This window comes from Syngnathoides biaculeatus, chromosome 2 (genome assembly GCF_019802595.1).
Source record: "Syngnathoides biaculeatus isolate LvHL_M chromosome 2, ASM1980259v1, whole genome shotgun sequence".
Lineage (NCBI taxonomy): Eukaryota > Metazoa > Chordata > Actinopteri > Syngnathiformes > Syngnathidae > Syngnathoides > Syngnathoides biaculeatus.
Window position 1 is genome coordinate 37,106,658 of NC_084641.1, and position 14,398 is coordinate 37,121,055.

Consider the following 14,398-nt stretch of genomic DNA (forward strand, 5'->3'; position numbering starts at 1 on the left):
AGTAGCACAAAGTTAGATAAATCTTGTGTACGCCTTTGCAAAACTCTGCTGCAATTGCTGGATCACTGTGCTGTTCTACAAATTGATTTAACAATCTCAGTTTGAACTCCAGATGTTTTCCTGTGTCATATGAGTCACTCAGAGAAATGTATCCGCCTTCCAGTAAACATCCCATGGTAGCATTAGGTGATTACGTCATAGACAGGTTTCAATTTCCCCAAGTGTCCAAGGACCACTGATGAATCTACTAAGTCACAACATTACTACTGTTGTTTGATTTTCACCATGTTTCTTATGACACAGAGAAAGCTGAGCATCGCATTAGCTAGCAACAACTGATGGGAGTGCTGAAGAAATGGTGTGTGAATGAAGAGAAAGCAGATGGAAGGGACAACACAGACAAGAGGTAGAAGAAATATATATCCATCCATCCATTTTCTGAGCCACTTATTCTCACGAGGGTCGCGGGAGTGCTGGAGCTTATCCCAGCTGTCAATGGGCAGGAGGCAGGGTACACCCTGAACTGGTTGCCAGCCAATCGCAGTGCACATGGAGACAAACAGCCGCATTCACAATTACGCCTAAGAGCAATTTAGAGTGTCCAATTAATGTTGTATGTATTGGGATGTGGGAGGAAACCTGAGTGCCTGGAGAAAACCCACGCAGGCATGGGGAGAACATGCAAACTCCACACAGGTGGGTCCAGGATCGAACCCGGGACCTCAGAACTGTGAGGCCAATGCTTTCCAGCTGATCCACTGTGCTGCCCTCATATATAAAGATTCAGATTAAGAAAAGTCTCCCTGGAAAATTTTTGTCTCTAGTTACAAAAGAACTTCAGGATACGAATGAAAAAAAATGGCACTGGATTCCACTGAACGTAAACATCCTGTACTGTATCTTGGTTTGAAAGTGTCGTGATAGAGCTGCTCTCCCATTGGCCACCTCTGGAGGACTTTCCTGGTATCACATTGACGCAGTTCCTGTATGTTCATCACTGAATCCATTGTTATACCCTTGTGCGCACTCTACATTTTCTTCGCAGATTTATTCATCTTTTTTCACCATGGGCTCCAAGAAATTGATGGTGAGTCCCATCGTGCTCCTGCTATGTGGCCTCATACTGCTGCTGCTGCTCGACTTGAGAGGTTCAAAGTGAAGGTTGAAGGTGAAGTGGAGGAAATTGTTTCACTGTGTAAGGCTAAGGGGGACATCGATGAGTTGGTTCACCATGAGGATCTTTCACTGGAGAAGTGAGGACATCGACAAGTTGATTCACAATGAGGATCTTGTGTTAACCCGGAAAATGTGTTAATTTGTCAGGCGATCGCTCACTACAATGACACTTGTCTTGCACATTTCTGCAAGATTATTAAAAGCCATCAAAGGTAAACATCTTGGATTGGTACTTCAGGAAACATTGAAAGTTAATGTTGATGTTTGTTATGAATTTATACTTTATGGAATTTATTTAGTGGAACTAAGTTGTGTGTGTGCCTCCACCACTGAAGACACTACAATGCCTTTTTCCCCACCACGCACTCAATGCCAAACATAAATGAACATAATTTTCAATTCTTTACATCATGTACACTTTGGATGCTTATTTCTACGGTAAATAAACATAAATGTTTATTATTCTTTGCATTATGTATATGACTTGGAACAGATTAGGCTATTTACATGTAAAATGTTTTTCTACTTACAAAAGTTTCACATTACGAAACATTTCGTAAGTAGAGTCACCACTGTACTGTGCTTAAAGTGTGGTTTGTGGATGAGCTTGATTTCTGGTCTAGAGGTAATGGCGATGGGTGCTAGACAGGGATAATAAAATGGGGGCAAAGCAGAGAGGAAGTTGAGGGAGCTGACTGCCTGGTGGAAGAAAATCTCTTTGAGCTTGGTGATTTTTTGCTCCAAAGGCTCTGCAGCCTCCTCCCTGATGGCAGCAATGTTAAGAGGCAGTGAGATGGGTGTGAGTAGGTTGACCTCCGATCCTGGTGGGTTAGGGAATGAGGTGGGTGTGATAAATTATCGTCTCATCTGCTCTCACAATGTGTTTCAGGATCTAGTGGCAGGAAGTGGTGAAGGTGCCGTACCACACGATGATGCTGCTGCACAGGATGTTCTTGATAATCCTCCTGTAAAAGGAGATCATCAAGAGGGATGGGGTTATCTCTCTTTTCAATTTCCGTAGGAAGTAGAGCCAGTGTTGAGCCTTTTTAGTCTGTGCTGTGGTGTTAGTGATCCAGGACACATCTTCGGAGATGTGTACACCCAGGAATTTGGCACTGCTCATCTTCTCTACTACATCACCGTTAAAGGCTTGGGGGATTCTCGTGTGCCCTCTCGTGAAGTCCACTATGATCTCCTCAGTTTTCTCCACGTTCAGGTAGAGATTGTTGTCCTTGCACCACGTCGCCAGGCGGCTCATCTCATTCCTGTAGCTTGTCTCATCATTGTTGTTGACGAACGCCCCCACAGCCGTGTTGTCTGCAAACTTGTTGAAGAGGTGGAGTTGGATGTGGGTGTGCAGTCATGGGTCAGCAGACTGAAGAGGAGCAGGCTCAGCAAACATCCATGGTCTGCATACTACACCACAGGTTCCTGGTATCTCTGCTCTCCGGTTATTTCTCACATAATAAAAACATCCATGGTAGGTCAGCTGAAAACTCTAAATTGCCCGTAGATGAGAATATGAGTGAGAATGTTTGTTTGTTTTAATGAGCCTTGGGATTGTATGGAGACCAGTTCAGGGAGTACCCTGCCTCTCACCCAGAATCAGCTGTGATTGGCTCCAAGTTGCCCAGGAGCCTGGTGAGGATAAAATGGAAAATTGATGTATTGATGGACCTTCGCTTCCTTTTCTGTATTCTCATACATCTTTTCAGAATTCTGCTGCCATTTGATAAAAATTAGATACACTGGGTGTGAATTTGCAAACCGATGCATATGGAATTTTAAATCATTATCCTTATACATGGCCACTGTTAATTGCTGAGAAATTCATAAGGAACACTGACGAGAAGGTATTAGATGAGGTATGGGGTCTTCATCATCCATAATACCATAACAAGTTGATTTATGCATTCTTGGTTAAAAAAATAAAATTGGTAGTCATTTCCAATATCAACCCACATGAGAGCAAATAGCAAATACCTAATTGCCTTTTGGAATGGCCGTTTTTCACTGCAAAAATCGACACGTGCAGCCACGTCTGGGATTGATACGTATAACTGGCAGAAGCAGAGACCAAATTCACTGCCTAGCCGGTGTGAAAAAAGGATTGTACAGTCCTATAAAGTTGCAGCAATAACTCATACTTTTGCAGTCGGGCACAATCCCCTCACCTCCAAGATGACAATTTTTAAAGGGAAATTAATGTCAGCTTGCTTCAGTTTCCAAACATTGGACATACTCACAAAGTCCAATCTAATAAACTTTATGTCACCTTTCCTTTACATTTATCGGAATAACAAATCTCGGGGTCAGGGAGACAGAAAAGGAGTTTCCATTGAAACATATGAAAGGACAGTACCATTTCAAATGAATTTGACTCCACTTTTCCTAACCTGCATCATCATTTCACGGTCAGTATGACTGATGTGAAGCCACTAGGTTACGGACTTTACTTGCAAAATGTTTCAACAAAAATAAAATAAAAACATACTATAATACCTACCTATAATATATTTTACCGCAAGATTTCAGCACAGAACAACCAAAGATCACAATTTTCAATGTTTAGGCTTCATTCGGTTTTACATAATTGCATCATATTGACATATGTAATGGCCCCGTGACGTTCTGGTCAACGTCCTGTGAACATTTCAATCATTCTATTTTTCAGCGTTCTCAAACGCAGATGACACATGTGGCGTGTGATTAACGTGTGTCTAACGTGTGTCTAACGCATGATTTAAAGTGTGTGTAACGCACAAAAAGCGTGTAACAGCGACCAAATACGATACCCCTGAAAACCATTAGCATGTGCAAATGCGTCATTGGGGCACGACGAGCGATTTGTCAACGTAAGACGAGTGTGTTGAGCGTGTGACCAATGGGTGAATAATGACAGAAAAGCGTTTTGCTGGTGTGGAATTTTTACAGTGGAACCGGCACTAAAACGTTGGAAAGTTCATAGTCACTTCAGCTGTTGTTGTGAGTTAGAGCAGTGAGCGTCATGCCGCCAAGAAGAAAAAAAGTTAGGGCGCGTACTTCACCAACTAGCTATGCTAGTAAGAAAGCTAAGCCTCTTTCATCACGAGCAATGTGTTTGTAGGAAAAACAACAGCAGGAGGAAGAGTACGTCCGCGAAGTCACGCATCATCATCTTGCAAACCCCAGTGAGACAAAAGAAGCAGAGAAAGGATTGCAGGATCCTGGACCCGGATGTTGAGCATAGTCTGGTGGTGTTTTTCCGTGAAAACGAACTGCTGCTTTCTGGATCTTCCATAGTAGGTGCTCTCTACTGTAGCTTAATATTAAATGGGCCTTGCTCACAAAGCATCGGTTTATATACACATATGCATGGAAGTTCGGGAAACGCTCGAATGACGCTCAATGGACACCAAACGACGTTCGTTTCACTTTAGTTACACGCTGTGTGTGCTAGGGGATTGTTCAGTGGTCGTTGACAGGTCGCCAGTGAGTCTTTCACTGCAAACCAAACGATTAAGTAACAACCAAGTAAAGCTAGAGTTACGACGCTCGGCGAACCTTAGTAAAACGTTCCACGGACGTTCTTGAACTTTCTGCAGCGTTTAAAATTAAACGTTGATGAACGCTGGTCTCGGTGAGAACTTTTGTGCATATTCAAAACTTTTTTTCCAGACCGACGTTCTCCGACGATTCCCAGCGATCATTGACGTTCACTGGCGTGGAAACAACGGTACTCTGGGGCTATCCCGGGGACCATGGGCGACTACCAACGTTTCCTCAAACGCTATAGGACGTTGGCCAGAACGTCGTAGTGTGACGGGGCATTAAATCACAGGTGTGTATTTCACTTTTTTTTGCAAAATATTTTCTTACTAATACAGGTAATGTGTAGTTTGGAATGACCCAGATGGGGCTTGCGTTTCCATTGCATGTTGACTCAAGACGGCGTTGCCTGTGTCAGCAATACGTGTATTGCTGTACAAAGTACTTTGCACCAAAATGAACACATGCATATTCAGCAAAAACATGATATTGTAAACCATCCATCTATCCATCCATTTTTTAGACTCTTATCCTCATAAGGATTGCGGGGAGTGCTGGAGCCTATCTCAGCTGTCAAAGGGCAGGGAAGAGCGGTACACCCTGAACTGGTTCCCAGCCAATCGCAGAGCACATCGAGACAAACAGCTGCACTCACACTCACACCTCGGGGCAATTTAGAGTGCCCAATTAATGTTGCATGTTTATGGGATGTGGGAGGAAACCGGAGTGCCCTGAAAACCCACGCAGGGACGGGGAGAATATGCAAACTCCACACAGGCAGGCCCGGGATTGAACCAGGGACCCCAGAACTGTGAGGCCGACGCTTTCCAGCTGATTCAGCGTGCCGCCTATTATAAACCTTTCCTTAAAAAAAAAGTCAGACAGTTAGTATTTAAGCATTCCAACCCCCTGTAGCTTAAAGAAGTTGTGTAACAATGTTTCAAATGTGTAGGGATAATGCACCTGATCCCACCTTTTGGCACAGTAATCTGACATCCAACATCGTAGTCTTGATGCAAGCGGGCATAAGCCACTTCCTGGAGACGGGCCCTCTCCAGTTCGGACAGGCTCTGTATGGCAACTGCAGTGAGACGCACACTCTGGCCGGACAGGCTGCTCCAAGTGAAGTCACCCTGAGGAGGCAAAGCATCAGTAGTAAATCAAACAGTCACCCTGGTTTCTCCCTGGAGCCGCCAACACGAGTAAATGGTATATACACATATTAATGGACACTCGTAAACTCATTGTCTGAATAAGATTACAACAGTGGGGCTTCTACTCAAACTCTTCATTCCCCTTTCTCTCACAGACATAAAGGAATGAATGACCAGCGTGTAGGATGAGTCATCAAAACCAGTCTGGTCTCACATATTCCAGAAGTAAATTACAATTGAATTACATTTGGATCAAAGAATATGCAACCCTGACATGGTGACTGCAGAAAATGGGTGTGTTGAAATGAGACCTCAAACCTCACGCCCCCATTTTTCACATGTACAGTATGTGATGTCTTCTTACAGGCCCACAGTGGAGAATAAGCTTTTCTCTTTGTCACAAGCATGACTTTGTGACACATTCTTTTTCCATAATCCAGCAGCTCTTATACGACTCCAAGAATGCCCCTCCCCTATTCCCTCACCCTCTCTATTATGTTATCATACCACAGCTCTCAGAGGTTGACACTGAACTGAAGTTCACCCATCCCCATCAAGAATCCTGCTGGGCAGAACCAGCTCGACCGGAGAGAGGATCTTATTTACCTTTTCCAACTGTTAGTCTTGAATCATGTGTGTGTGTGGGTGAGGGGGCGGGGGGGTGTAGGAACTTTTTTGGCAGCACTTGTGAGAGTACTTGTGATTTGACTGTTCACTGAGTGGGGTCCAAGAGCAAGAGAGCTGCCATTCCATTGAAAGACTTCATGTAAAAATACAGTCACGCCTAATAAAACAAAAACATGTTCTTCGAGCGTCAAGAGGGGAAAAAGAAAGCAAAGATGTTTCAACTATAAACACCCGACTTCAATTGTATTATATTCCTCTTTGTCCATATTTAGCTTCATGTGCTTATATCTGTCCTTGAGATGGTTACTGAGATTAGTTACCATTTCATTCATCAGTGCCAAAGTTATCCTACAAAATACTTGGTTGCTAAGCTCCAACGCCACAATTAGCTGCATCCCTTTAGTTATCTGTTTATCACAATTTAGTTTGATTTCTCGCACATTTTGCCATTTTGCATTGGCAACTAATGTAGAGAAAAGTCAATGCACTGTGTTGTCTGGACCTCCATCATCGGGTGACTAATGCGGCTTGGAGATACTCAGAGCTGCAGCATGTAATTTGTTATTTTAGACAAAGGGATGAAAGAATATATTGGTTTCCGTGGTAATATGCAGACAGTCCAAGGAAAAGGGAACCAGAGAAATATTGCCATGGCAACACAGGCACTGAGCACTTGTTGCCATGATGCTCTGCATAAATTATTCCCAGAGAGTCCCTCAATGTGAGCAAGGTGAATCTCTCTTCTAAAATAGGTTGGCACCGTCCTTGACTTATTGGTAGTGTCACGCCATTTGTAGTTAGTCATAAACATCACACACAATTTCTTTTTTCCATTGTGAGACATCAACGGCATCATCTGCGCCTGAAGCAGTATGCATTGACCGCAATGCTTTACTAGCCCCTATTGTACCATTGAATGTGTGTGTGTGTGTGTGTGTGTGTGTGTGTTGTGTGTGTGTGTGTGTGTACATAAACGTCAACATTTCATTGCTCTCCATTTATAACACCCAGTAAAATATCCATCCATCCATCCATCCATTTTCTTATCCGCTTATCTACACGAGGGTCGTGGGAGTGCTGGAGCTAATCCCAGCTGTCATCGAGCAGGAGGCGGGGTACACCCTGAACTGGTTTCCAGCCAATTGTAGGGTGTATGGAGACAGACAACAGGCACACTTACAATCACACTTAGGGGCAATTTAGAGTGTCAAATTCATGCATGCTTTTGGGATGTGGGAGGAAACTAGAATGCCCGGAGAAAACCTACGCAGGCACGAGGGGAACCTGCAAACTCCACACAGGTGGCACTGGGATTCGAACCCTAGTTCTCAGAACTGTAACCAGGTTAGAAAGTTAAGGAAAAACATTCCATAAACAGCTGGTATGAATGGTCATGTATTTGTATTCTTTTAGTGTGGAATTTTTAATACACTACAGAAGTACAGTATGCCAAGTTTTCCAAACAGAACTTATTGTATCAAGGATAGGAAGTGTAACTTCCTTGCACTCACATCTACTTTGTAAACAAATAGCCTTACCTAGTGGATATCATGCCTAGCAAATTATTTTTGGCCGTATGACAAACTCCTATGGAACATCATCGCACAAATGTTAATATCCACACTAAAGAAAAAGCCAATGACACAAATACAACTTTCAGACATTTAAATAGCATCTGGTGGGGTCTTCTGATAGAGCATGGTAATAGGAACTGATCAAGATGGATTTTTTTCAGACGGTGCCGAGTACGATATTTGAGGAAATACAATTGCAAAATATCCTGAGTAAAATTCCTTTTTTTGTTCCTGAGTGTTTACAACAGTAAAGATATGACTTACAGGCAGAACATTTGAATGTGGTACAGTACTCTGCCAATTCATTTGTAAGTTTTGCAACAAGAAAAAAAATGTTAGTTTGAATGTCATTGTTTTTGTCTTCAATTATAATCTGATATGTAAAAAATCTGAAAAAAAGCTAATATCAACTGATGAACCTGAAAAAAAACAACAATAAATGGCATCTGCGTATTCTGCCTCCATAACAAGCCATTAAAGTAAACAACCCACTTATATATGTACAATACATTAACTTGGCGGTGCCATTTACATCACTAAATCCTGCATGTGGCTTGGCGCACAGGATGGCGGTGCCCACTCTTTCGAAGTAGCCCAACCTCATGCTAAACCAAGAAATATTATATAATGATATTTATCTTGAATCATTCACCAGCATTACTGTGGAACTCTCATTGCTCAACACAGCACACCCATTTAAAGACAAAATCATGGTTTTGGGGTTGAACAGAGGATAACTGGGGTGGCACGGAAGCCAAGTGGTTAGCACATCTGCTTCAGAGTTCTGAAGACAGGGGTTCAAATCCCAGCCCTGCTTCTGTGGAGTTTGCATGTTCTCCTTGCCTATGCGGGTTTCCTTCCAAATCCCAAACACATACATGGGAGGTTAAGTGAAGACTCCAAATTGCTCTTAGGTGATAATGTTAACGTGAGCGTGATTGGTTGGTCATTTATATGTGCCCTGCGAGTGGCTGGCAAACACTTCAGGGTGTACTTCGCTTCCTGGCTGAAGATAGCTGGGATAGTCTCCAACACTCCTGCGACCCCTGTGAGGATAAGTGGCTCTGAAAATGGATGGATTTCAGTTAAAAACCTTGGAGGACAATTATACAATTTTCAAGGAGTGGCATTGCCAGCTATGGTCCGGCTCATGGTTTTTTTGTTTTTTTTGACAATCAATTTGACCAAGCTGTCACATACACATGAAGATGTCCATAATGCAAAGGAAAAGGTTCCCGTTTTATTTTATCTGGTTGGGTTTTTTTTTAGAATAACACACCTTTACGATGGTCAACACAGTACTGTGAACATTGACTAAGACTTTTTCAAACACTGTAATATTGTGGTGTTTCTATGGTACTGTATATAACACGGGTCAAATTTATGGAAAACACATGCACATCTGCTAAAGTAAAGCTCGAAATTCTGGCCAACCTTACACACAATTACTTACAGCATATACTGAGATATTCCAGGCAGATAGCAGGGGCCCAGAAGAGGATCCGTTATTGTGGAAACAGACACCAAAGGAACGTTTCTGAAATTCTTTGTCTTTGTGCTTTCATTTTGTGTTTCCATTGCCTCAAAAAAAAAACCCTTGAGCAGAGTCCCTGTCCTACAAGGGTGAGGAGGAAAATCTGTTCATGTTTTTTGTGTAGTTTGCATGTATGTGTGTGTGTGTTTTGCAGGTTATGCATGTCATAGATTGGTTTTACTGATTTTTTTTTCCCTCCCTTGAAAACTATCTCAAGGTTCACATCTGTTTGCAATTACCGACCACCTGGACTCGTCAGCCAGCACTTTTCTTCTATACTGCATGCATGTGCATAGGTCTGTTTTTGCAGTAGTACATGTTTGTACATGTACCTGTTCAAATTAGGAGAGTTTGAGGTTTCTCCACCTTTACAAGGTTTTCCTCAATTCGGCTTGAGGGAAAAACAAAACCATCAATCTTATAAAGCCAAACATTAAAGGAAGTATGTCTAAGTGATCCATATTTTACTAACAAGTTGAATTTCTGCTTTTTCTTTTTTTTTTTTTTTGGGGGGGGGGATCAAGAAAATAAAACCGGCAGTTACGTCCATTAATATCAACCCATTTTGGAGCAATTGGTAACAAACTAATTGCCTTTGGTATGCCCCTTTTTTGTTTTGTTTGTCTTGGTTTGACATCAGTGGTAGAAGTCGCCACCAAGTTCACTGCAAGGATAGCCTGTGTAAACAAAGGAACGCACTTCGCTATAAAGTGGCACTATTAATTCATATTTTATATACCATAGCCGTGAGGTGCCATTCCCTCAACTCCAAAATGAAAGATTTTTAACGTCATCTTGGTTGTGTTTCCAAACTCCGCTTTCTTCAAGTTGGTATAATATATATTTATATATTGCTCTCATACATTGCTGCACTCCCATATGCCAGTTAGATCACATGAACAACAGCTAGCACGAGGGTTGAGAATTGAAAACACATTTTGATACATGCTATGATTAGATCATGATATTTTTCAGTGAAGAATGACACGATTCAGTTCAGTAATAGAGGAATACAATTATTCGATACAGTACAGTGCAGAAACGATGCAGTAGTTAACAATTCTTGATGTAGACAATCATAAAGAACCTTGATTTAACTTGACTTAAACCTATTCTGTAAAACCTCATTTTCTAATCAGTAAACAACCACTGAGAACTGTTGCATTATGGTACTGTACAAAATATACAATGGAATATATGGTCTGTACATCTATCCATCCATTATCCAAACTGCTTATCGTCACAAGGGTCACATGAGAAGGGGAGCTTATCCCCGCTAACTTCACCACTGCTGTTATTGGTTGTAAAAATAATGTTGCATATGTGTCACACTGCACCCCCCCTCTAATTTTCAGCACTACCCTCAGTTTACAATTTTTGAATTTTTGTCAGTGCCAAACCCGCCACCTCCTCCCTCGGTTTATAAATTTCAGTGCCACCCATGCCACCCATGCCACCTGCTTCAAAATTTCCAGTCCGCATGTTGTGTCATACACACAACTGCCATTTTCCATCTTCACGACGGTCCCTGCACTAAACCTCATTTGCAGTTTTGCTTATCACTGTGGATGCGTAAAAAGTGAATTTTGATCTGCAAACTGTGATCTGAGACTGCTTAGATCCAGCCTTGCATGCATAGGCAGGTAAGAAATGTACATCAGAGAATGCACATTCGCAAAGGTTTTTGTGCATCTATAATGCTGGATGCACATGAAAAAAAAAACATTCTAAGAGTAAAGTAGTTTCTTTTTTTTTTTTGAGAAAAAAAAGTCCCATTTATTAATTTGTGTTAAAATGTCAATTAGCTTTTAGAGAAAACTTTAGTTTGTCTGAAGACTTTTGTCTATATGTAGTCTATATGTTATCTATGTGTATGTGGTATCTGTAGAGTTTACAATGTATCCAGCCTCTAATCAATCATCATCAAGTACTACTGACAGGGTCAACATGCTAGCATTAGTAGTCATTCCCCATTTATTCTTTCTTTCTTTTGGGGATGCGAGAGGATACCAGAGTGCCCGGAAAAAATCCACACAGTCACAGGGAGAGCATGCAAACTCCACTCCCCGGGATTGAACCGAACCGCCTCTACATTATTATAAAACACTAAAATAAATACTATCTAGGGTCACCAGGGCAGCAAAAGAAATAGGTTTCTCTCTCTCTCTCTCTCTACATACAGTATTTATGTATATATATGGCGGTGTGGTGGCATAGCTGTAGAGCTTTGGCCTCACAGTTCTGAGGGCTGGGTGTGAAATCCCGGCCCCGGATGTGTGGCATTTACATGTTCTCCCCGTGCACACGTGGGTTTTCTCCATGCACTCTGGTTTACTTCCACATCCCAAAAACATGTATTATTTAGAGTGTGACTGTTGTCTGTCTCTATTTGGCCTGCCTCCTGGCCGATGATTGCTGGGATTGGCTCTAGCATTCCCGTGATCCTTGTGAGGATAAGCGTCTCAGATAATAGATGGATGTAGATATATATTTTTTTCTCAAAACATGTTTCAAAGTATTTCTAGACTTAAATACATTAGGTGAAGTCACACATGGATGTAAGATATCAGAGAGATAACTATTGGAAAAAATGACAAACTCATCACTCCGTTACTCAAAATATGTAACCAATAACAAGCCAAGAAGCATTCAGCAGCGCCCTGGTCACCACGAGCCACTCTGTTGTTATAAAATACAATTATATACAATATATATCAGTAGGGGATCTCCATTCCTGCAATCAGTTTGAGGCTCCTTGACCTAAAAGCCATTGAAGACCACCGATATAACCCATTAAAAAAAGATATCGGTTATTGGTAGTGGTGAAATGAGTGGTTCATTTTATCAACGTATTAACTTAGATTGCTAAAATAACGCATTTGATTTATGTACGTAAAACCTTATGTGGATGTCTGTGTGTATGTTTATAGCAGTTTTAATGATAAAGACTAAGGATTACTCGATTAAGTCTAAAATATCGCATGCATCACAGGAGTATTGAAGAGTGTAGTTTCATTTCTAGCACTACTGATTCTGCTAGCCTGAGTATCAAACCACTTATCCCATGAGCTTTTGGGAAATTTACAGTCCAGGAAAGGAGCACAGTGCAAAACAAAGGTGAGCACCTGTAAATCACTACAAAAGTAAAGACGTATTTTGGTTTTGCAGTTGACAAAAACCATCGATGAGGAAACATGAAGGACATACAAAAAATGTTTGCTGAATCTAAAATCCACTCTTATGCAAACAGTTCAGTCCAGATTCTGTTCCAGCTTCCAAACAGAATGCAAAGCCCACAAGATACCGACAACAAGTTACTAAGGAGCTACCGTAGAGGAGCATAGAGCAAGGAGAGTGAATATTGCTCGCCTATTGGCACTCAAGGTGAAGTTCACTAAATAACTAAGCACACATAACAAAATAATTACACCTGTTGAACAATGTTCTCTCTAAGTTGAGCACCTGCGCAATTGCTCAGTTGTAGTGCACACTCAGCGCATATGAAATCCGATTCAGCGCAGTGAACCACATCCTGACTTTTTTTTTTTTTTTTAAACAAGGCACATGCAATCTCTCACAAGCTGCTGCTTGGCCACATCATGCCACACACCCTACTTCCTTGTTTACCTGACACCACCCACCTCCAGCTCTTAAAGGGGAACACTCATAATTACAAACACCGCCCACCACTGGTGCTTTAGTTAAAAACACAGTCTGGGCAACTTAGAGCAAATACGAGTTAGACATGCTGCTTATGTTTATTCTAGATAATAATGGCAAAGTAAAACAAAAAAGAAATGCTGTTGCTTTAATGAATGTCAGAGTATGTGAATAATAATAATAATAATTAATAAAGAAAAAGTGGTGAAAGTTATTTTTTCTTTTTTGAGTTAAAAAGGTCTGGTCTCAAGCCAAAATAGAAAGTGCAGGATGAGATGGTGTATAATGTTAAAATTCCACCTTGGCGCAGCCTGATCAACGATGAAAGCACAGACAAAACAGTGCACAAAAAGCTAATTCTGTAAATATTTTACATTTTTAAATATAATTTTTAAATATAGGAAACTCATCATTAACCCTTAAAACTGTTTGGGAGCATCATTCAGCTTTCAACATGCATTGCTAAAGATATTCTGCAAGCAATAATTTGGTTTTACACCAAGAAAAATAAACGGGGATGTCATTGTGGGTTAAAAATAAATAAATGAAACGTAGTTGGAGGCGACATTTCAAATTTAAAGTTCATAGTTGGCTTTGTTTAGTTATCAATGTATTTTTTTGTTTGTTGACATTTTCATTGCAAATTAGCAAAAACAAAAATTAAATTGTTCTAATTTTTTTCTGATGGTAATGTACATGCTGTAAACTGAATCTTTGAATGAGGCATGTAACGTCAATGAATAACACCGATCTAACCACAGTGCATACGCCTGTTGTTGCTCACAGTGGTCAAAGGGACCGCTCACGGGCTTAGCGTGTTTGCTCAGACACGTCTAAAATTAGAGGGAATGTTGCTGTTGAATGTTTCAATAAATCACAGACTTTGTTTATTTCTTCATTTTTGTTCACAAATATCGCTAGCTCAGAGCTTACACAAAATGAATGAAAAATACCATTGATGATCTAACCAAAATTAGCATTGAACTCACGGCACCTACAGTATATCTCTGAAAACGATTATTGTGTTTTAGTTAAGATTATTAGTTTTAGTTTAGTATTAGTTTTGTTTTTCACGTGTCCGATTTGTTCATGTCTTGTGTGCTCATTTAGTTCCCTTGTTTCTTTCTGTCCGCGACCCTTGTGAG

General features: G+C 41.1%; 1 protein-coding gene across 3 annotated transcripts in view; it reads right to left on the bottom strand.

Moving 5' to 3' along the window:
* LOC133491594 (rho GTPase-activating protein 6) overlaps positions 1-14,398 on the bottom strand; it is an 81,809-nt gene that overhangs the window by 13,700 nt on the left and 53,711 nt on the right. For all 3 annotated transcript variants that reach the window (XM_061802914.1, XM_061802904.1, XM_061802922.1), the window contains one exon: positions 5,678-5,837. In XM_061802914.1, the coding sequence (XP_061658898.1) occupies positions 5,678-5,837 (160 nt within the window). The remainder of the gene's footprint in view (positions 1-5,677; positions 5,838-14,398) is intronic.